At 40.2% G+C, this 25,630-nt stretch overlaps 1 protein-coding gene across 1 annotated transcript in view; it reads right to left on the bottom strand.

Moving 5' to 3' along the window:
• ptprdb (protein tyrosine phosphatase receptor type Db) overlaps positions 1-25,630 on the bottom strand; it is a 101,994-nt gene that overhangs the window by 47,287 nt on the left and 29,077 nt on the right. Inside the window, exons 5-7 of the mRNA XM_052137734.1 lie at positions 6,100-6,242; positions 868-1,013; positions 420-561 (exon numbers count right to left, since the gene is read on the bottom strand). Coding sequence (XP_051993694.1) covers positions 420-561; positions 868-1,013; positions 6,100-6,187 — 376 coding nt within the window. The 5' untranslated portion in view covers positions 6,188-6,242. The remainder of the gene's footprint in view (positions 1-419; positions 562-867; positions 1,014-6,099; positions 6,243-25,630) is intronic.

Raw genomic sequence — 25,630 nt, forward strand, 5'->3', positions numbered from 1 at the left:
GGGATTTTTTTTCTTCTACAGACAGTATTGTAGATTTAGAATTTACTCCATGCATACTTGTTTCAGAATTTTGGTTCATTTAATAATGCTCTCAGCGCTATTTACTATCTTTAAATCCATTCCACAGAATTCTGTACATTGTCCCCCCAAATCAGCACAGAAAATGCGAACAATATCTACAGATTCCATCTGGGTCTAGCTATTGGTCAAAGCAAGGACCAAATTATCTTGCAACTGGAATCGGCCAGACATTCTATATTGGTACATCCCTATAAACAGCACTGATATCCACTAATACCACAAACGCTGATGTGCAAAAATGTGCCATTAAAATAAAATTTGTACTGAATTTAAGAGAGAAATATAGCGTGGATCAACTAAAGTTTTGGGGAAGCTCTCAGCTGGATCTGTAGACCCACCGCGTAGAACAGTTAGACGAGTGGATGCGCTGATATCTCCCGCTTCGTTAGATGCAACACATTCATACATGGCCTCGTCTCGGGGGGTCCGCAGCGGCTGCACTCGCAACACAGACCCTGAGCCATCCTCAAACTCTATCACCTACAGACAGAGAGAGAGAGAGAGAGAGAGAGAGAGAGAGAGAGAGAGAGAGAGAGAGAGAGAGAGAGAGAGAGAGAGAGAGAGAGAGAGAGATAGATAGATAGATAGAGATGTGTAGTGAGTCTATGAAAAGCTTGTGTGTGTGTGTGTGTTTCACCATATGTATGGAATCTATTTGGCTGGGGCAAATGTGTGAAATTTCAGGGATCGTATTGGGAGAATCTCACTTTAGTAGTGTTACAATCTCGCAGAAAATGTGTATGCTAGTTTTCTGTACAGTTTGTGTGCAGTCTGGTGTGTATATACCTCAAATCTCTGGTTGATTACTTTTTTGCCTTTTCTACTCCATGAGATTTTGGGTTGTGGATCTCCTGTGGCCTGGCATATGAAGGAGGCCACACCCCCCTGCACACCTGTCTGATCAATGGGTGTCCGAGTGAACTGAGGAGGGGCTGGAGAGTGATAGAGAGATTGGTGGTTTGTAAAGGTTGGCAGATGTTAATAACCCCTAATTAACTTTTGACTGGGTGAACACATGCATGGTTTATCTCTTCCAATATTGGGGGCAGGAGTGGCTCGAGTATAGGAAACTGAAAGTTCACAGGTTTAAACCCTAACAAAATGTGAGATTTGGGTTAGCGCCATAGTGACCCCAATGGTGTAAAAAAAGTTGCAAAAGAAATCACATTGGTCCAGGCCTATAATTAAAGATTCTATTCTGCACTGAAAACATTGTTTACCTGCATTTGTTACCTTAAGGATCTATTTCTACTTGATCAAATCTACTAAAACTTCTTTTGTTGGTGTAACCTTATATGCCAAATTGATTCAGTCAAGTAGATTGAATAAAGTTTTTTACTTAAATTAAACCAGTTAATTTAGATGTTACCACATCAGGCACATTTTTAGGTTACCTGACAACACATTCTATCGTATTGTATTGTATTCTATATTATTTATTATTCTTTAACATCACTGAATCAACCTGAATACTTTAGGTTACACCAACAAAACCAATGTTAAATGGGTAGTTCACCCAAAGATGAAAATTCTCTCATCATTTACTCCCCTTATGTCATCCCAGATGTGTATGACTTTCTTTCTTCTGCAGACTAAAATTAAGATTTTTTGAAGAAAATGTTGGCACCCATTCACAATGCAAGTGAATGGGTGCCAACATTTTAAAGCTCCAAAATTCACATAAAGGGAGCATAAAAGTAACCCATATGACTCCAGTGGTTTAATCCATATCTTCAGAAGCATTATGATTGGTGTGGGTGGGAAATTCAGGGCATTTTTTTATCATAAAAAGTCAAGAGTAAACGATGAGAAAATTAAAATTTTTGGGTGAACTATTCCTTTAAGGGTTAGATCAGGCAGAAATAGCTCCTTAAGATAACAATTGCAGGTTTACACTTTTTACAGTCTATTCTATTCAATTCTATTCTAAGAAGACAGCAGACTTGAAAGTGCAAGTTCAGTGCATTCAAACAGGATATGTTCTTGCATTCTGTCTGTGTAATTTACTTTAAAACTGTTTGTCTATTTACACATGCAAAAATGTTTTCATATTCCACCATGACTTTTAAGACACTGTGAAATTCACATCAAGTTCAAGCAATTACATTTATGCAAACACATCTCAAAACTGTTTTTAAATGTGTGTTTCTGTTTTTAAACACAATAACGAGTCCTGAGTGAATACCCATTTAAAGCAAAGGCATACTTTAAATGATTACCATAATTTGTTTTGCTCCAATGTGGAGAAGGACAATAAAACTGACTTTGATTTTGAAATTAAAGCATATAACCCCTTTTAAAAAACAAGGTTGTATATGTTGCATTAAAAGTGCTTTAGAGTTCATACGAAAGACGGAGTGAATTAACCCTTGTAGATGAGGATATGTGCAGAGAATCAGTGTGAATGACGCAGTATGCAGTGGTTGCCTCATCTACTTTGTCTAATCCACTGGATCTGCAAATGATGTCACTCTCCAGTGTATTCATCTGCCCAATAACCCACTGACCAACAGGTCTACACTAATGGCATGTTTAACCAACCAAAGGTTAGCTCAGGTTAACCCAGCACAATGATGTGTGTGTGTGTGTGTGTGTGTGTGTGTGTGTGTGGGTAAATGTATGTTCGGGTCATCATCCCAGATGATGTGCAATGAAATCTCTTCATCTTCATTTTACATGCTTTAATTCAAAATGCTTTGATCCGCATGTACGAAAAGAACAGATGAAGTTTACACAAAAGCAAGCCCTCTCTTCTGTTATTATAAAATACAATTACAAGCATTCTGGTAACAGCACGGGGAGAACAATAAACATCCTCCCCGGACCACGAATAATTTGATCAGCATTTATACTCTTGACATATAGTATCTCTTTAGTCTTTTCTAGAGAGTAAGAGAACGCTGGCCTGATTGTCTTTTTTAATCTTATATCATGGTCATCAAATGAAAAGATAAAAACAATGTATTAAACGTTGACGTCATTTCTTTACGTATTCAGTGAAGGCAACAGCTGTCTTTTAAAAGCTGATCTGGACATTGTGTGGAGTCAAAGCCTGAAATGGAGGATAGTACTACAATCCATCAAATTGTTTTAGCAGTATGAAATTACTTAGCATTTTCAGAAACCGTATTTTTTTTTAATTATATACTTGCATACTTTGTAATAAATAAACCACAAGAGGTTGTGGTAAAATTCTAGAAATTATTATTTGATAAATATCTAGATTTATTAACATAATAATAATCAAAATAAACAATTCTTCTAATATAGTTGATAACACCGTGTCCTAAACATGCGTGACGCAACAAAGTGACAAGCACTGAAAGCTATCTCTTTCATGTTAATCTGAGCTAAAAGTCGCTTGATTTTTATTTCAACAAAGTTGTGTTGGATAGCCCCGCCCACTCTGAAATCCAGTGGCGGACGTGCATTTTAAGACTAAGCCTCCAGTGTGATTCATGCCATTAAGAAAACACAGTTTCACAATGACTAAAACACCCGATGCCTTTGGGCATCATACATTATGTCAAAGCTAACTAGTAATACCAATTGACATTTTAAAAACACGTCCACGGATGAAAGACAGAACTTGAAACGACACTTAAAAGCTAAAGCAAGCCTAATTTTAACTGTAGCATGACTGTTTTGATAAATGAACGTCTCCCGAACAGACATTCAAAAATAAAAATTTTCATATGACTCTAGCAAGGAAGTCTATAATACCTGGAAAAATCTATCTAATAATCTTTCCTGTTTAGTAAATTAAGCATTCACACGGTCATGCAGAACATCTCAGGTTTTTAAATCCTTAAGGATCTCTTTCTCAATGGCGATAGCGGCAGTGATGACAGCCGATTCGTCAGCAAGATCTTGCGCTTTTCACTTAAAACGTGATTGCATCACTCAAGGCCATCTAGAAGGCCTCGACTGGGACATATCCAAAAGATCACACCCACCAAGAACAAATAAATCAATTTTATTGGCTGATGAATCTGACCATCTGACTTTAGTTGCCCATTCATTTGCAGTGTTGAGGGATTCTGAAGAAATTCTGAAGGCCTGAGGGGGTGGAGCTCAAAATCACGCGCTGCTTTGGGAATGCGGTTGTCACACTTTGCATGTAAGCATCAAGGTGTAAATTCTGATTCTGATTTCGTTTTTCTCTATTTGTTTGTAGATTAATTAAGAGTGGAAAGGGATTAAAAATACATAGGCAAAAAGGTCAATGAGAATGAGATTATTTATTTGGCATGTTGGGCCAGCAGAGAAAGCTTTGCTGGCCCTGAGAATTGGCCACTGCCGAAATCTCATTGGACGCTGCTCATGTGTATAAACCTCAAACATGGACAACGACAAAAGCTGCTTTCAAGTCCTTCTGGGAAGTTCGTACTTGAGGTCAGAAGTATTCAGATGATGATGATGTAAAGTGCATTTGATGATTTTGGTATAAGAATGTACCAGTTTAGTTATTTCATATTTGTTTCTCTCTTTTTCACTTACAGACAAATACAAGAAACATTTTTAGAACCAAAACAAAATAAAGTTCAAAGCTGCAATTTATGTATGTTAATTGATGAGTTATCTATTTATGTTATCATCCCTGTGATGGGAAATGTGTTTTTGTTGCACACACCTGTTGCCTCATAAACCGTTTTCTGGCAAGCTATTTCCATTAACAGTCCAGAAAATTATGTACAGTCAAATTTCCCAAGTAAAGCTGAAATATTACTAATACTTGTTTGTTTCCAACATAATCCTTTTATTATCACACCCCCAATTCGGAAAGTCAGGGCTCAGAGAAAATACTGAATTTCCCACTGGTAATAACAACATTTTCGCTTTCAGTGTGGACAGAAAAACTACCTGTCACTGGCATTTTGTTGCGTCGCGCCTCTTATGACATGCAATAAGCCTTACTATAAACTGTTTGAAGTTAGGGATGAGAAACACAGTCATTTGCTGCATTAAAGGAATAGTTCACCCCAAAATAAAAATTCTCTCATAATTTACTCACCCTCATGCCATCCCAGATGTTTATGACTTTCTTTCATCTGCTGAACACAAATTAAGATTTTTGAAGTACTATATATATCAGCTCTGTGGGTCCATACAGTGCAAATGAATGGTGACCAGACCTTTGAAGCTCCAAAAAGTACATAAATGCACATAAAAATAATCCATACAACTTCAGTGGTCTTCAGAGGTGATATGGTAGGTGTGGGTGAGAAACAGATCAATATTTAGGTCATTTTTTACTATAAATCTTCACCTTTGACCAGCCCAGACCAGTAGGTGACACAAATCAAAAGAAGAAGAATGTGAAAGTGAAAGGGGAGATTTACATTTACATTTATGCATTTATTTAGACAATCCCCCCGGAGCAACCTGGAGTTAAGTGCCTTGCTCAAGGACACAATGGTGGTGACTGTGGGGATCGAACCAGCGACCTTCTGATTAACAGTTATGTGCTTTAGCCCTCTACACCACCACCACTCAGATTTATAGTAAAAAATGACTTAAATATTGACCTGTTTCTCACCCACACAAATAATATCACTTATGAAGATATGGATTTAGCCACTGGAGTTGGATGGATTACGTTTATGCTGTTTTTATGCTCTTTTAGGAGCTTTACATTTCTGGTCACCATTCACTTGCATTGTATGGAACTACAGAGCTGAAATATTCTTCTAAAAATCTTTGTTTGTGTTTAGCAGAAGAAAGAAACTGGGATGGCATGTGGGTGAGAAAATGATGAGAGCGTTTTCATTTTTGGGTGAACTATTCCTGTGTGTTTACTAGCATTATGCAATAGCTTCGAACACGACTCATCCAATATAAAATTTGAGTCGAAACTAGTTTAATAAGCTACTGTACATTAAAGCATGCCCTTATCCTTGCCGCACTCCGTAAAAATTATATTAAGGCTATTATAGTGGGGAATAAATATAAAATATGAAAAGAGCCAACAGTTATTTCTAGCTGCATGGTTTCAGAGGATGTCTGTGTGTTACTCACTTTGTGTATGCGTCAGCTGGAGTACGCCCAATAAAATCAGTAGCACCGGCTGATAGGTTCTTCTGTAGATCATATGATCTCTGGCCATCCTCTCATTGGTTGCCTGAGTATGTGGATCACCAAGCTGTTAGTGCACTCATAACCTAAAATACACAAGCGAACAAGCAAACATATCTTTCAGTCACATGTGTAGGCACAGCAGAACATGACATGTGCAGGTACTCAGTCGATCGCATTAATCAATTAGTGCTCTGTGTGTAAGGCTCTCTCTGAGGATCACATAACAAATTACTGAGTGGTCAATCAATTCTTGAACATATCATTTAACATAGGGCCTTCACTGATACTGAAATGTTAAAGGCATAGAGGCAGAAAGTAGTCTAGCTTAAAGGGATAGTTTCTTTCTTCTGTGGAACCCAAAATTAGTTATTTTGCAGAATGTTCACGCAGCTCTTATTTTTATCGGAAGTTATAGGGCACAATAAAAGTAGTCCATACGGCTTGTGTGCTATGTTTCAAGTTTTGTAAATCTTCCCTTTGCCATAGCTCTCAAATCTCATTCACATTCAGGTATATTCAGACATGGCACATTCAGGTGCGTTTTGGCAGGTTTGACATCAATGAAGAAAGTAGTAACCTGCAATTGTTACCTAATCGTCAGATCACATTAAATAAATTTTTTGAACTGTATCAAACCAGTTAATATATATGTTACCACATAAAGCTAATGTATTCGATACACTATATTTTTTTGCAGTGTTCACTAAAATATGTGCTTCATGATGTAGCATCTAAATTAACTGGTTTATTCAAGTCAAAAATAGTATGATAGCATCATTTATTACACGGCCCTCTGGAATACTCAATTCTGGTCAATGGCACCATCCAGTGGTCAGATATTGCTCAGTAACAACCGCACATCCGGGGATTTAGAAATATCAGACCGCTCAACCGAGTTCAGCGAGCCGTCTCTCCTGCTTTTCGGATCACTGTGCGATCTCTACAAGAAAGCTAATAAAATAATTTCAACTCAAATCAATGTGCATTAATCTGATAAGCTGATAGTTGGAGTAATAAAAACTGTTGAAAGTAATAAAATCTGTCCTGGTTTCGGGAAAGCAGCTATACAGATTTCAGGATACAACTCTGAGTAAAAAAGTGAAAAACAGCATGGAATATATACGTGATAATAGATGACAGCTACTAAAGTCCTCTCTCTCTCTAGCAGGGATAAGACTTACCATAAAGTCAATAATTACAACATCCAGCCCATCAATGTATAATCATACTTCTAAAAGTATTGGAGAGAGAGAGAGAGAGAGACAAAGTTGAGTTGGGTGGGCAGTAGAACTGCACTAAGTAAAAGTTGCATTAAATATGAATGCTGTGCATGGTTGATTGCCACAGATTGGGGGCGTGTTGGGAATCACTATGGTAACTCTGCCCCCACGAGCACCACGCTTGTCACATCACATTACATCATTAAGAGAGAAAGAGTGGTTGCAGACCCCCTCATCCGTGCTGCCTCCCTCGTGTCCTATCTATATTTAATTCCTCCACTGCAATCGGAGGCTGCCTTCGCTTTTACAGAGCTGAGAGAGAAAAGACCACACGTGTCACTTCCTATAGGGATTCATGATGATGTAGGGAACGGGGAACGGGGAACGGAGGAGGGCTACAGTGACACATACAAACCCCAAATGTGTGTGTGTGTGTGTGTTCCCCAAGTCAGGAGCTTATTGTGGAGGAAATGGGTCAATCTGATCTCTGACTCATGTAAAACTGAAGCCCTTTGAACCACTAGACTTACACACACAATTTCAAACACACATACACACCATCTGCCTCGTTTGGAAAACACTCCACAGCAGCTTTACACAATCCCTAATACATTATCATCAGGAAACAACGTACATACATGCAAAGCATACGTAAAGTATTTCCATCAAACTTTCGTCTGTATATGTGTTGGGTATGTGTGCATCCTGTATGCTATTTTGTGTGTGTGTGTGGGTGTGTTACTGTAGCTATAGTGCTGGGACAAACTTGGTTCATTTGTACAAAACCTCCCTTTTAGGGGCCGTATAGACCAAACACATTTTGCATTTCAAACAAACACTAGACGCAGTGCAATGAATGGAATAAAATGTAACTTCACAGTGTCTTAAAAATGCTGCAACCCTGCAAGAGGCACTGATAAAAAAGCAAGATTCAGTGTGACGGTCAAAAACGTCCGACTAGGGCTTACATAGAAGAAGAATTAAAAAACGGCACAGACAGATTTAATTTAATCTAAGCCTAAATTTTTCTTTTTGTTTTGTTTTTTGTTTCTAAAAGTGCCAAAAGACTTCTTTTACAGTCAGGTTTAGTCTATAGAAATTATAATTAGCTTTATATAAAACTAGGGCTGTCAATTTAACGTGTTCAATAATTATCTAAAAGATTATGCTTTAAAAATTAATGCAATCAATCATGCCCATTAAAGTGTACATAAATTCCATATTAAAAGTACTTATTTTCCTACCATACCCCAAGTAGGTATAGCTGCTGGCAGGAGACCTCCAAATGGGGGCGGAATCTCCAAAAGAAGGCGTGGTTACTTCAAAAGTGGGTTGTGCCGACTCCAAAAGGGGGCGTCATTTAAAGGTGCACTCAGTAATTCTAATCCAATACACTTTTTGTTAAATTCTGCAAGTATCTCCTCACAGTCTGCTAGCTGTCTGTTCTGTGGGTGGGCTAATAAAAAATCTAGTATTTGTACACAGTCCAGGCTCTGTAAATGGGACAAAAACAAAGTGGATCTGACCAATCCACACAACAATACTCCAGCCAATCAGCAACAGGGGTTGGTTCTTGGGCGTGCACATGATGGGGGTGGGGGCAGAGCAAGAGGGAAATTCATTAGAAGAACGACGGCAAATCTAGCTGATGCAAACTTTCTAAACTACAATGAGGAAAAATGTCAGATAAATATATGCTAAAAAAGAAGGATTATAATAAGTCGAGGGCTAGGATCAACCAGACGTCAACATCGTCAAGGCTTTTCAGCGTGCATGAATTTGGGGGAGGAGCTTACAAAGGAGCACTGACAGAAGGGAGTGTGTTTGTTTTGGCAGTTGAGTTCGAATATCAACAGTGTTTCTCAGGAATCGCTGAGTGCACCTTTAAGGTTAGGGAAAGGGTTAGGTAAAGTGCTCCCTATATCTTCAATGGCGGTTTGGAGCAACCATCTCTTTGTGGAGCAATGCCTGCAATTCAAGCTTGAAGAACGTGTTTTTACGAGCTGCGTCAATAGGTGGCAGACAGTGCGCCTCAACAAACCTCACAAGCAGCGCAGCCGCCATATGAGAACCGCTCGTTGTGGAAGCACAATAGAATATAGGAATCATGAGATTCGATTTTCAAAGTTTCCTCTACGTTTCATTTGACAGTGTCCTAAAAATGTGAGAACTGGACACACTGATGAACAAACATCAATAAGTGCAAAACAGATTGCTGTCAAATCAATAATTTGAGAATAAAACAAACAATATACTGAGTTCCCCTTCTGTCGCTCTCTCCACGTTGTGTCAGAGAAGCGACACTAGGGGTCTCTCTTGAGCGCCGATATTCACCTCTGAACTATGAAAAAAGGCCAATGAGAGTTGGCAACCAGTATTTGCATGTCCGCCCCGGACATACGGGTATTTAAGCGGCGCAAATACGGGAGTTCATTCAGAAAATTTCTTCGGAGCCGATGGTGCGTGTTTGCAGACTGCTGCGTTTACACACCGAGATCCTGCTATCCTCTGCTGCATGCTGTTGGATTCTACGGCGCACAACAGCGGCTTTCTCCTGTTTGCACGGCTGTGCACTTCCTGCCCCTGAGCGCATCGACAGTTGCAGATAAGAAAGATCTCTCACAAGTTCTTTCATTCATTTAAGAGTAATTTCCTCTAAAAGAGCAAAAAACACAGCGGCGTTGAACGTCCTTTTAAGGACGCGTCTTTATAAAGATGCCTTTCCGCCCCTGTGTTGTTCCTGGATGCGGTAGAGTACTCTCCGCTTCCGACGGCCACAGGCGTTGTCTCGTGTGTCTGGGCAGTGATCACACTGAGGCTGCGTTTTTGGATGGTTCATGTTCTCATTGCGAGAACAAGACCATGACAACGTTGCGGTCGCGGCTTGCTTACAACCGTAAGCAAGCCACTCCAACCGCCCAGCGTCGCTCCTTCTTCCCACGGGATTGAGGGCGATGCGGCTGGCGATGGAGGCGATTCAGGGATGGCAGCGGGTGCAGCTCGCCGGTGCGCCCCTCGGACCACCCGCGCCCGGCACGCTCGTTGACTCCCGTCCCGCTCGAGGTGGCGGCGACTCGCCTCACAGCCAGTCTGCCTACCCTCTTGCGATGGAAGCAGATGAGTTCGCGCGACATCGGGGCGTGAGCTCTGATGCTGAGGGCTCCTCTGGGCTGCCGCCTGGGCTTGCACGCCCAGGAGGAGGCCGACGCACAGATGTCCGATATGCTTTCCGGGCAGCCAACAGCGTGGGCCTGGATTGGAACCCTCCATCCTCCTCACAGCCATCACGGCTGGGCGATTGGTTCTTGGCGTGGGCGCGCTCACAGCCTCGCCCCCAGGTTCCTTTCTTCCGGAGGTGCATGATGAGCTGACGTCTTCGTGGAGAGCACCCCTCTCCACTCTTCGCACCGCCACCTGCTCATCCGCCCTCGCCACCCTCGACGGCGGAGCGCGCCACGGGTACACGGAGATCCCCCAGGTGGATAGAGCTGTTGCGCTCCACTTGATAGTAATTTCATATGTGAGTGAAATAATACATGTGAAGATAAATTTGACAGATCCGGTTGAAAGGGCACGCTGGCGCGTGTGGTGGCCGCTCCTTTCTCCGGCTAATCATTTGGCTTTAATGTTTAAATTGGATATTTTTTAATTACCTTACAAGCTTCATAGGTAACCAGTCTGTACATGTCGCCCATGTTTTCCATCGTGATGTGGAATCGCGTTACAGTCTTTGGACTATTGTTGCTGTTTCTGGGTGTCTGCGGACCGTTAATCATCAACAGTTGTGTGATCCAGGACTTACACAATAGTGATATTGATATTTGCATGGACTCCTCTACAATGGCCTTAAGGTACACTTTTCGCCAGCTGCTGAACCTTAATGGGAATCATGCTTTGGGGACTGAATTACGCGCACTTTGCACTACCTACGGAATACTTCGCCTAAAACGTTACCTACATCGATCATCACGGAGTGGGTACTTATGTTCGTCTCAAAATAATATTTTTTATCTGACCGTCTTGCGTAAACCGCTGAAGTCGCCATGGAGACCTACGGGGGTTAATTTTAATAATTTGGCAGTCTTGCGTGAGGAGGCTGCACCAGCCTCGGCTGCACCGGTACGATTGCTGGAATCTGCACTGATAAATGTGTGCTCGATTAATAACAAAGCTTTGACTGTATGTGATCTAATTATGGATCAAAACTGGGATCTCATATGCTTAACAGAAACCTGGCATAAAGAGTCTGATGGTCTACTCCTTAATGAACTGACTCTTGAGGGATATGGATTATGCGATCTTCCGCGTTCAACTGGAAGAGGAGGTGGTATCATTGTGCTGTTTAAACAGCCTCTAGGACTGTGTTCTGTGGATATCCCTTTGTTTACCTCATTTGAATGCCTCGCCTTGAGTGTTTCTGCTTCATCATCTACGGTCATTGTGACTGTGTACAGACCTCCCAAGGGTAGCAAAGAATTTACATCGGATTTTGCTGAACTACTGTCTGTGTTGGTTTTAAAATTTCAGAAAATTTTAATTCTTGGTGATTTTAATATACACATGGACAAAAAGATATTTCATCAACTAGAGATTTTACATCTTTATTAGACTGCTTTGTGTTACATCAAGTTGTGGATTGTCCTACACACAACAAAGGCCACATGTTGGATCTTGTGATTCAAAATGGTACACTTGTGTTTGGGTTGTCTGTATCTGATTTTGGGCTATCTGATCACTTAGCCATTCTTTTCAACTTGGAGTTACCTGATTTACTGACTACTACTTCCCGTATTATTTATTACCGTAAGTGGAGATCTATTGCACCCACCGACTTCTCAGACTTTATTGACTCTGCTATTAGTTGTATTCTAACATCTGGTGCATTGGATGATAAAGTAAATTGTTTGTACACAATTCTTTCATCTGGCCTGGACACTTTTGCTCCTCTGATGTCACGTGCTGTATCTTTTAAACGATCTGCCCCGTGGTATAACGATGATCTGCGCGCAATGAAAACTCAGTGTCGCAAAATGGAGCGCAGATGGCGCTCTACTGGTCTAACTGTGTATCATCTGGCCTGGAAAGAAAGTTTGGGAGAATATAGGACTGAAATTGTATCGAGAAGGTCTGCTCATTTCTCCCAGATCATTGCAAGTAATCAAGATAACCCAAGAAAATTGTTTAATTCTATCAACAATCTTTTAAACGTAAATAATATTCCCAATGTCCCTCCTTCTGTTCAATTATGCAATAAGTTTCTTGTGTTTTTTGGAAATAAGATTGAGGGGATAAGAGATCAGATTACTACCACTAATATAACTGTTACCTCAAAAATAAGTAACATGTAATTTTCTGGGGTTTGTTTTTCAGAATTCTCCATGTTAGATTCTCAATCCCTGTATAATGTGGTTCTAAAAATGAGGGCTGCCACCACAAGTGTTGATCCCATACCAGCTGGGTTGTTTCAGTCATGCTTTTCTTCTTTGTGTCCGGCTGTATTGAGTATTATAAATGACTCACTGTTTTCTGGTGTCATGCCATCTGCACTTAAAATTGCTGCTGTAACCCCTGTTCCAAAAACAAATAGCCGTGACTTTGAGAATCTAGCAAATTTTCGTCCCATCTCTAGTCTCCCTTTTATTGCTAAAATCTTAGAACGTATTGTTGCTTCACAACTGCTTTCTCATTTATCTGCAAATAACCTCTTTGAGCCTCTTCAATCTGGCTTTCGTAAAATGCATAGCACTGAGACAGCATTAGTCAAAGTCACAAATGTCTTATTGATGGCTTCCGATGCTGGTTGCTTATCAATACTGATTAGGGTGACCAGACGTCCCGAAAAATTCGGGACAGTCCCGAAATCCAAGCAGTTGTCCCGAATCCTGAATCCTGCCCTAATTGTCCCGAAAATTAGAGCAAAGTCTCAAGAGCAGACTCTCGAGTAGTTATAGTGTGATAGAATATTAAAAATTGCTCATTGCCGTCCTGCAGCCAGCTCCTGTCGGCTGCTCATTGCAACCATAGACAGTAAAAGAACGTAGAGAGCTGCAGTAGGCTACGTAGACTACGTAGGTGGCAAGGCGCGAATTTCATGCTCAAAAAAGTCACAAGGAGTGATTTGATTGGATGTTGCTGATGTTAAAGCGCAGTGTTTGTTTTATTTGTTTCATGATGACACTTGAGTTCAATGTTTTTTTTTATTTGTATTTCTGTGTTTACATGACAGACAGTCATTTCATTCAGAATTCCTCAATAAATAATTTTGCCCAGATTTCTGAAATTCATTAACCCCCGAAATTCATTCGTCCGTCCCGAATTTTACCAATTCTGATCTGGTCACCCTAATACTGATTCTGCTTGATCTCAGTGCTGCTTTCGACACTATTGATCATAGCACTTTACTCTCGCGCTTAGAGTCTGTCTTTGGTGTATCTGACTCTGCTCTGAGCTGGTTTAAGTCTTATTTTTCAGATCGCAAACAATACGTTGTGCTGGGTGGCTGCAGATCTGAGGCTGGTATGGTAAAATTTGGTGTTCCTCAGGGTTCAATTTTGGGTCCCTTACTTTTCACTCTTTATATTTTTCCTCTTGGCCAACTCTTGAGGTCTCTAGGTCTTGATTTTCATTTTTATGCGGACGACACCCAGATATATGTTCACTCAAAATCTGAGGTAAATGTGGCCGTATTACATCTTTCCAAGTGTATCACAGTTATTAAAAATTGGATGTCTGCTAATTTTTTATGCTTAAATAGTGACAAGACCGAGGTGATGCTTATTGGTTCGCCCCACCAGTTACGCAGAGTGCGCAGAGTGCTGGACCGCACACAGAGCACCAGACGCTCTGAGCAGCTCTTCGTCTGCTTTGGGGGACAGCAGAAAGGGAATGCTGTCTCCAAGCAGAGACTCGCCCACTGGGTTGTCGACGCCATTTCCCTGGCTTATCACACCCAGGCCGTCCCCCCCCCCTTTGCGGGTCCGAGCCCACTCCACCAGGAGTGTTGCGTCCTCGTGGGCACTGGCTAGGGGCATTGCCCTAGCAGACATTTGTAGAGCAGCGGGCTGGGCAACACCTAACACTTTTGCGAGATTCTACAATCTCCGAGTTGAGTCAGTATCGTCCCGTGTTCTCTCAGGTACCGAGCCAGTAGAACTCGGTGGCACGTCCACGATCTGACCGGGTGAATCGCTTGCACCCAGCGCCCTTCCCCTAACCAGGGAAACAGTGCACCTTCTTTCCCAGGAGATCCCAGGTTTGGGACACTGGTTGACTCCTCCCTAGCCCTCGTGGGTCGCAGTTCTGCGGAGGAACTCGCCGACCCAAACCACTGCGGGTACCACTAGCTACCCTGTACTGGTATAGGGGCCCCACAGGTAAGGTCTCCTGTTCGGACTCCCCCTGTGTGTAAAACCACGGTTCTGTCCCCTCATGAGAGTTGACTCCGTGTTTTCCTTAGGCACTTAAAGCTGCCTCGGGTGCCGTGCTGTATGCTTCCCCCCTCTGTGAGGCTGGATCTACCACCGCACTACTGTTCCGCATAAGACCTAAGTATAGGCCATGCGATGTATTTGCCACTCAAAATTTGCCTCCCCTCCCGGGTAGGTGTGGCCTCCGCAGGGTCTTCTCCGCCCTAATAAGGGCTAAGACCCCCTTCCCTCAATGCGTGTAAGGGCCCCGGCCGTAGTTGCTCTATGCGAGAAACATAGAGAGAAAAGAGGCCCAGCCAGGCTTGGCCCGTTCCCATGTTGGCGGCCGTCACCTTGTTCCCCCCTCCAGGGTAACGATAAGGAATCCTGATGGCTTAAATGGGGCATTGGGGAAGGGTACGTGCAGCCTGATACAGTTGGTCGTTCTGCACTTAGGAATACCTGCTCGCTCTGACACAACGTGGAGAGAGCGACAGAAGGGGAACGTCTAGGTTACGTATGTAACCTCCGTTCCCCGATGGAGGGAACGAGACGTTGTGTCTCCCCTGCCACGTCGCTGAGCCGAGCCCCTGTTGTGGCCGGACCATTTCCGGCTCCTCAGAAAAATCCTGAATGAACTCCTGTATTTGCACCGCTTAAATACCCGTATGTCCGGGGGCGGGACATGCAAATACTGGTTGCCAACTCTCATTGGCCTTTTTTCATAGTTCAGAGGTGAATATCGGCGCTCAAGAGAGACCCCTAGTGTCGCTTCTCTGACACAACGTCTCGTTCCCTCCATCGGGGAACGGAGGTTACATACGTAACCTAGACGTTCTTAAGCCACTATTTGCATTGTCTAATCAATGCTTTATTAATTTGCCACAATAATGCAATTAATTTCAAACTGAATTTCAATCCGTATTATATATATACACACACAGTGTTGTGGAGTAACAGAATACATGTAACGGTATTACGTATTTAAAATACAAAATATAAGTAACTGTATTCCATTTAAATCATTGATAATTAGAAAACAGTTACATTCAAAAAGTATTTTGATCACTGAACACTTTCTTATGATGCGTTACATTCATACGAGCAGACAGAGAAGTAAGTTTGAAGTAAGTTTGGAGCAGAAGAAATAGAAATAAAATTGTCAGCTTTACGCTAAGCTAAAATGCTATTTCTAGCCATTTTACATGCTCATGTTACCAGGCACGATCATATTATTTTATCAAGAAAATTCACGTTAGATCATAATTTCTTTTTTCTAGTAAGATCTTTGATATTAGGGCAAAAATCTTATTCTTTATGATAATTTTTTTATTGTTTTCCTGTAAAAATATCAAAAAATCCTTCAAATAAGATCAATTTGATTTATGTTGTTTTAGAAACAACACTGGATAAGATATTTAGGTTTTTCAGAGAATATATTTTTAACATTTTGTCTTACTGTACTGTCAGTTTTTATAGTCAAAACAAGTGAAAAAAATCTATCAGTGCTGAAGAAGAAATCCAAAGTATTTAGAATACGTTACTAACTTTGAGTAATCTAATGAAATACGTTACAAATGACATTTTAAAGCATTTTTCAGTATTCTGTAGTGGAATACATTTCAAAAGTAACCCTCCCAAACCTGTGTGTGTGTGTATCTGTGTACCATATGTGTTTGTGGATTCTTTTCCTCTCCCCTGTGTTAGAGCCATACGCTACCCAGCATAATCTGGAAAGAACAGAGATTATTATGATAACCTGATATTTCCTGCCTCAACTCCATTTATGCCAAAAGTCGATAGCTAAGCTTTGTGGCTGTCTGACTGCATGAGAGAGAGACAACATTAGAGACACTATAAAAGGAAGCAGACAGCAAGTGTGTAAAGTGTGTATTTGTGAGAGAGAGAGAGAGAGAGAGAGAGAGAGAGAGAGAGAGAGAGAGAGAGAGAGAGAGAAAGCAGTATCTGAATTACTAATTAAAAAAATGCAACAAGTCAAATAAATTTAATTTATTAACAAGGAAATGATCACTTTAACACGCACTGACACAATTAGCCTGCAGTTAGGTCATATTTATTCATGATGAGAGGACTAACAGTGTGTCATACAGCAGTGAAAACTCAGCATGTGTGATGAGCTTTTAAACCTTTCTGAGTCAACTGATATAGGAATAGTTCAATCAAAACACTCTCGCATAACGTTCAAAACCAGTATGATTTTCTTTCTTCCGTGGAACACAAGAATTGATATATAGAAGAGCAGAATGTCTAGAATGCACTTTTTCGTAATGTGAAATGGCCCAAAAATGACCAAAAAAGCACCACAAAATGAGTTCATACGTAACAAACTTTTCTATATATTGTTACTTAGAATTATACAATATTCTAAGTCTTCTGAAGTCATGCGATAGCATTGTGTGAGGAAAATACAGGAAAATTTACGTTTTTGTTTGCTGAAAATCTTCCTCTCCACTGTTATATAATATAATATAACATAGCTATTAATAGCAATTCAATTAAAATACATACATTAAGCATTTAGAAATATTTTATTATCATTATATGTCATTCATAAGTCTTTAAAGCCTTAAAGGAAATCATATTATATCATATCCTTATTTTATAATATGATTCCAAGTTAAATATGAACAAATTAATTCTTAAGGTTAATGAAGCATACACTTTAAGAAGTATGACAATTTATATGACAATTAATCGTCATAATGGTGAAAGCCCTAAAACAGACAACTAATCATCATTATCACAATTATTTGTTTGACAATTTAATAGTCAGACAAATTTAATAATTGTGACACCCTACAGTTTAACGCCTGGCACCTGCTTTCCTTGGGCAGTAATAGTGCGAGGTTAATTGCACCAGGCAAATAGTATGGAGTTTTGCGTATGGAGCGAAATCTATATTGAGCCTTATGTACATATAGAAAGGAGGCAGGTTTTTGTGTAAAGGAGTGACAAAGATTAATTACAATACTCAAGACACAGCACTACTTTAGGTCTGATTGTGTCTGCTTAAACTAGACTGCAGGTGGATAGTGAATAGAATGCAGGGTTTTGCACTGAAATACTAAACGCAAAAGTGTTGCAAACAGGGGCGTGTCTAGGGGGAGGCTGGGGGAGGCAGTGCCTCCCCTAGGATAAGCTCTGCCTCCCCTGAGAATTTGAGAAATAATCTGTCCATCTGATCAGAGGCGGCGGCAGCCGATTTTGCCGGGGCTTCAGCCCCGAATGTTTTGAGTGTAGCCCCGAATGTATTTTGAATAGTTGACTGACAAATATGAAACCGGACAAAAGCCGTAAACCCCTGAAATCATAAGTTGCCTTATTTCATTGTGCTTTGGCTTTGCACATACTGCATACAGCCTGTAAAAATAGACATAGGCATAATCTAGCCTATAGAATAAGTTCCTTTGCTGTCGGTAGCCTATGGGCGACTCCTTTTCTTCCTCTCTGTTGAATATGCAGCAGGTAGGGGAGGAGCTTGCACAGTCTTTGACATCAACTAACGTTACTTAGTGGCGAGTTAACGCAATTAGCAGGAAAGACAGCAAAAATTAAGCAAATGAGGCTTTGGGGATTTTTCCGAAAGAAGTCAGTGAGTAAGAATTCACATTTGTTTTTGTCCTTAAAGTCTTAAGATCATCATCTAGTTGGCTTTCACCCACAGTAGGCTAAACCTCAAGAGTTGTAGCATCTAACCTCCTTGTTTAGATTGATGCAGCTTGGTAGCTCCGAGTTAACGCCTCCGCCTCTCACGCCGGAGACCGCGGTTCGAACCCCGTTTGGAGTGTACTTTTCTTGTTTATCAGGTGTTGTTTTCGCTAAGGATAACCAATAAGCATTAACATAAAATGTATGTGTGACTTGTTTCGTGATATTAGTTTGTAGGAAATATACACTTTGATTTGATTAAATGGTTTTGTAGAGTGTAGCAAAGATGAGCAGCAGCAGCAGCAGCAGCATCAGCTGTGCCAGAATCAGGCATGGAAACTGGTAACAATTAATAAGTCACTTTACTTCAGAGAAAGTTAAAAGATAAACATTGTTTATCCCAATGATCCTAATGAAAGGATTTTGACAGATGAATTATTCTCATAGAGATGATGAGAATTATATACAGTTCGATGCCATAGTGTGTCAATGAACTTAGACTAAAGTCATTCATGTATTGCTTTAACTTAGGATCTTATACATCATTTTGACTATTTATGTCAAAAAATATAAATTATTTATATTCAATATTTTTTTTACCTCACTTTACTCACTATAATAACTCTTTTGTGATGACTTTATGGTAATGTACATGAAAATTCAAGAATCATGATAGATATTAGGGCAATCCCACCGATCTGCTCTTCCCAATACATTTTCTTCTTTTGCATCACAGATGATTCAGGGAGGAGAGAGGATGTCGAGGATAGTACTAGAGTGGAAGATTTAGGAACTGTAGAAACAGGCCCAGCCAGAGCAAAACTCAAAGAATACCCTCTCACCAGCTTTGGACTACAGGGAAGCGGTTGCTAGTGTGAAAATAAAATTGTCTGGGCTAAGCCCCGGATGTCCTTCAATGCTGGAAACGCCTCTGCATCTGATGATAAATTACAATTTAAAAGTGGATTGTTTTGTGCATATTTTTCCATCGCTAGCAGATGAGTGAGGTCTGAAACAACAAAAATCCAGTTTAAGCCCTATAGTCTAATAGGGGCCCTGTGCCTATCTCTGGGTTCCTGGCTTAGAAAAAGATATGCACTAAAACAGATTGTGTGTAGTATAGCTTAATTTTGTGCCGATTTTTTCAATTGTTTATGTTGCCCCCCCAAACAAGCCAAATGCCCCCCCCAAACATGATATCCTGGTAACCCCTCTGGTTGCAAAAATATTTTAGAGTTTGCCTCTTAGAAATAGTGCACAGATTTTCGGAGCTTGACAGCTTCATGTCCCTATTCATTTTTATTGTTTGAAAAAGCGCAGTGTGAAAATAATGTAAAATAAGTCTGCATTATTGTTCCATTGAGGAAAAAAAAAAGGTTTTGAACAACATGAGGGTAAGTAAATAATGACAGATTTTTGGGGGGTACAATTGTGAAGCTACATCTCTTATTTTAAACAACATCCCCTTTTGAAAATGGATCCAGAATTATGCAGGATTTTTAATGACTATAATTTAAGCAGCTCTCTCTATCAAAAGATGAGCCACTAAACTGCCTCTCAAATCCTGACTGAGGTCACCACACATTCTTATTTTGCTGAACGGTGTCATTTTTAACCATTAAATCAATTTGTGCTCTAAAAATCTACAGACATGAGCATCAGTTTATAATGGATCTTATTAACAATAGATGGATCTGCGATGCAAAAAATACTACACTGTACTATTAATGCTGTCCAATACTGATCTCACAGGAATTTTCTCTATTACTGAGCAATTTCCATTTATTAATGTGGAAGATAAAGTACTTGTTATTCGTTAATGCATTAGTGAAGTGTATGCATTTGTACATGTACTGTATGTGTGCTTCAGTACAAACCATTGTAATAATAGTGGTTATGTAAGACGATTTTCAGTATTAGGAGGAAAAACTATTTATTCACTCTCACGTTATAAACTCACATGACTTTCTTTCCTCTGTTGAACACAAAGAGACCTTGGGCAGAATGTTAGCTTCAGTCCCCATCCACTGTCATTGTATGGAAAAAAGCTGCAATGAAATTCAATGGTGATTGAGGCTGACATTCTGCCTAAAATCTGTATTTGTTTTCCACAGAAGAAAGTCTTTTGAAGATGGAACAACATGAGGGGTTAAGGGCTAGAGTAAACTGAGTACATAGAGTTAAAAAAAAAGTGTTGAGAAAGAGGAACAAAACATGCTAGCTTTCTCATTTTCTTATTTCTAAGAATATGCATCCCATCCCATGAGCAATCTGACATAAAACGACATGGAAAATCCATTTTTGGCCATATGGCTGCTTCAACTCAACACATGAACATGTTAGCTTGCAACAAACACAAACTCTACAAAACCCCTCATTAGATCTCTGCACAACAGATGCTGCTGTCTGGCCATAAGAACGATGAGGACAAAATGACATGTAGATGTGGGACAGTGTAGCTGGCAGGCACCCATTGCTTTGACAGTGCAGAACTCCAATTAGAGCTACTTTGACATGGAGCATCTGTGACAGTTAGCAGGTACACATCTGTCTCACCATGGCCGAAACTGACCCGTAGCTTATGCATTTGGAACACCAAGTATGATGATTGCATGAGTCTTCAATGCATTCAAAGTGAAAAGATGACTTTGAGTATTTCTATGCAAAAAGATCAGACTATCTAGATGCCTGGATGTGAATAAAATATGTCTGTTATTAGGCACTGGCAAGTAAATATTCAGATTTTACTCGCCAGAGATTGAGTTGTGTAGTGGTGAAGAAGATCCTTTTACTAAATAAGAACCAGGCGATTTGTCTTTTACAGCACGTTGTGTCTCGTGAGCGCACACACTCTGAAGCAAATTGACCTTATTTGGCTGCAGTGGGTCCTGAGTTGTCATGGATCACACTGTCACCATAGCTTTAGTTGAGCCATCAAATGGCATTAACATTGACATTGCATTTAAGGACATCAACTCTGGCTTTGATTAAACTTTCCCCCGGACTGTTTTCACAACATTCTCAGATTTCAAGCATGTCTACAGACCAGTAATGCACCTGTTGGACGTCTGTTAGAAGGTAAAAGTGTTGCAAAACTTGAGAGCTTGTATTTGAATTACATGTGCAAAGATTTTTTGTATACAAGTCAATACGCTAAAAATCAAGTAAAAGTTTCCATTTGCTTCATTACATGTCTTTTTTTTTATTCTTTCTGTTATTTATTGTCAGTTGGTGATCAAAAAGGTAAAAAGAAACATTATTTTTAATAATACATTTCACGGATGAGGGAAAAACAACCATGCAACTTCTCTCTCGTTCATGTGTGCTCATGGAGCACCAGTTTAGTGCTTGTTATACATATCAGTGGTGGTGGTGCAGTGGCTAAAGCACAGGGCTTTTAATCAGAAGGTCGTTGGTTTGAACCCCACGGCCACCACTGTTGTGCCCTTGAGCAAGGCACTTAACTCCAGGTTGTTCCGGGGGGATTGTCCCTGTAATAATCGCACTGTAAGTTGCTTTGGATAAAAGCATCTGCCAAATGCATAAATGTAAATCTCAATGTAAATCACACGATTGCATATAACCAAACATGTAACGTAATGTAGTAAGTGTAATAAATGTTTAAATACATAAATATTTAAATCCACAATCATACATTATGAAAAATTTTAACTTCAGAACTTCACTATAAACATTAAAGAATTAAACAAATAAGCTTGTGATGCAGCACAATGGTTTGTTCATTTTTTACATAGTAGTTTTGATATAGTAGCATTTAAATTAATGTTTTTATAATATAATTATTAAATAATTGTTGAACATGTGTAGTCTAATTTTTATTATTTGGCTCCAACTAAAATTTCAAACTGTGACAAAACCTTTTATTGTTATTAAAAAACTTCATGACATCATATAAATTCATAGAATGTGAAATACACAAGTTGAAATGTGCATCAAATGATCAAAAGTGAAATATTAAAATAAAATGTACAATCTTGCATACTATATTGCATGAAGCCATGTATTTGAATACTAATATATATATATATATATATATATATATATATATATATATATATAAACGCCCCTTCTCAGTTTTCTATTTTAGTTTTCAGTTGCATTACACTTACATGTTGTCAAAAGTCTGGCAAGTAAAAACAAAAATGAACTAGCCAATGGTGATTCTTTCTCCAACGTGTCTTTAGAGGGTTGATTTAATATACACTGTCAAAAATTACAAGGATTTTTACCAGCAATTTCTATTGTGGTGAGCTGCTATTGTGCAATGCTATTGTGGTGAGCTGAGTGGTTGTTGTCTCTTTCTATGAGTCGTCAACCGTCTTTTGGATGAGATGTTAAACTGAGGTCCTGACTATCTGTGGTCATTAAAAATCCCAGGGCACTTCTCATAAAGAGTAGGGGTATAATCCTGGTGTCCTGAGCCAAAACAATTCCCACCATTGGCTCTCATCAATCATGATGTCAACCTAATAATCCCCATCCCTGAATTGGCTACATCACTCTACTCTCCTCTCCACCAATAGCTAGTGTGTGGTGGACATTCTGGCGCACTATGGCTGCCGTCGCATCATCCAGGTGGATGCTGCACACCGGTGGCGGTTGAGGAGATTCTCCCTATAATATGTAAAGCGCTTTGAGTGCCTAGAAAAGTGCTATTTAAATGTAAGGAATTATTATTATTAACTACATGTATTTACTGTGTAATTGTTTTGTAGAGCTGCTTGTATACACCATACTGTTATTATCATCACTGTAGTAATTAATAATAGTAACATCTAATATGTGTAACACATACACTGTAAAATAAGGTGTTTTTCAAAATTCAATGGTGACAACTAACAAACAATTATCTATAATTAACCTTAAACATTACAAAACAAGTAAATGTGGCTACACAACAAAAACAGTATCAGCAGCAGCAAAATAGACCAGCAAATATTAAAAATAAAATGCAACCACATCATTTATTCATGCCTCACTGATAATAGCTCCCCTAGTAAATGGGGGTTACTTGACGCTTTTCTGTACTTCACAAAAACAATCAGTTCCACTCCATTCAGAGCATCAGTGACTGGCTTTAATTATTACTTGGCCACTAATGTTTTTTGGTATGACAAACAACCACGTTTTAGTACTGACATTCAAGCTAAATGAGCAAAAAGTATAATAATAATAATAAAAATGTATTTAAATTCCCACTGCTGTTTTTAATGTATTAAAAATACACTCAATGAGACACACAGTTTGTATAAATGGATTAACATAATTTCATATTTTATATCCTACAAATGGTATTTGCAGTTCCCAAACATACCATGATCACTCTCACAAGCCTTTTAACGTACCTGAGCACCAGTGACTGAGGAATATTCACACAGTTTTATACTGTATATATAATTATCACACTCCCATATTTGTCACAACAAAGTCCCTCTATTTCAAAAGCACAGTGGAACACAGTATGCAAGAAGATCATTATATAAATGTACTTGCCATCTCCATTTAACCGACAATAAAGATTGCAATAAAACAACTTGTAAAGCACTTATTAATGTGAAACCATTAATAAAAGCAAAGGAATGACAACCCAAAATTAAGGAAAACAAGAACACATGATTATTTGTTTTATTTTACTGTTTGAGCAGTAGGTAGTACTAGCCTAGAATAGGTGTAGTTATTCACCCTTCCAAGTATAATGTGTAAGTTCCAAACAAGAATGGTTGAAGGAGGACCCTCCCTTCTTGAGTCTATAAGGAAAAGTGTTGTAAGAAACAGTGTTACTTATTGTGAAACAGCGACAATCAGAAATAGGATGGGAGCAACCGACTAAACAAGAGCACGTGAAATCATGTTAATCACATTGAACACCCTCACTGATGTGACTAGATTTTATCTACAACACGAAAATGCCATGCATAGACTTGCCATGCATAGACTCTGGGAATGGTTTGATTATGTAAAAAGTCTCTGAATATTTTCTTTTTTTGACTGATTCACTGAAAAAGCCAATTCAAAAGAACCAGGGCTAGACTGGTAATCTGGCATACTGGGCATTTTCCCAGTGGGCCGACGCACTTTGGGGCCGATCAGGGGTGGACTGGCCATCGGGAGAACCGAGCGGGTGTCACGAACCCCGCTCCCTCGCTCCGCCCCCTCGAGCTTCCACGCTCGTTCCGCCCCCTCGAGCTCGCACGCTCGTTTTGCTCCCTCGAACTCCCACGCTCGTTTTGCTCCCTCGAGCTTGCACGCTCGTTTTGCTCCCTCGAGCTCGCACGCTCGTTTTGCTCCCTCGAGCTCGCACGCTCGTTTTTCTCCCTCGAGCTCTCATAGCAGGTCTCCCTCCTCGGGCTCGCAAGCCCGCTCTCAGTCACCACATTAGTTTCACCTGTACTCATCTGATCACCCATCATTTTTTACACCTGCACTCGCCCCTATATATATTACAACCCTTTCGTCTCACGCGGGTTGGTTATTGTATTTAGTTTCCCGTGTCTTTGCCCCCCCCGCTAGTCCCGTCTAGTTCCGAACTCCCTTGTGATTGTTACCCCTTAGCTTGCCAGCTCTAGTATTCCCCTAGCTCCCGTGTTTAGTATAGCTCGTTATTCTGATCCTGTTTCCCGGCTTCGACCTCCCGCTCTCGTTGACCACTCTCTCCCGGATTTGCCCCTTTGCTCTACTTTGATTCCCCGGCTTTTGACCCTATGCTTCCCTCGACACTCTCATTTGGTTTTTGCCCTTGTTTGTACTTTTGCCTGCCTCACTTGTTGGAATAAAAGTAGTTTCCCATCGACATTGTGACTGTCTCGTCTTGTGTGTGTGTGTGTGTGCGGGTTACAGCGGGCCAGTGGGTCAGCCGCGAAACGTGCCGAATGTGCCGTGATCAGCTAAAATGAGCAGCAGCGTTACGCAGAACGGACCACTAAACAGAGCCGCGATATGCAAATTTTGGGCCAGTTGCTATGTAAAAATCCCGGGCCGATTTCTCTTCCCAGTCCAGCCCTGAAAAGAACAGATTCACAGAAATGAATCACTTTTCCTAACTTTGGTCCTGTCCCAAATGAAACCCTCAGCCCTTGCAGTCCCCCTACAAGACTTTGCCACATGCACTGGTGGAAAAAAGTTGCACTGAAGAAGCATAGTAACCTTCTGAAACCT

This window comes from Xyrauchen texanus, chromosome 11, assembly GCF_025860055.1.
Source record: "Xyrauchen texanus isolate HMW12.3.18 chromosome 11, RBS_HiC_50CHRs, whole genome shotgun sequence".
NCBI lineage: Eukaryota > Metazoa > Chordata > Actinopteri > Cypriniformes > Catostomidae > Xyrauchen > Xyrauchen texanus.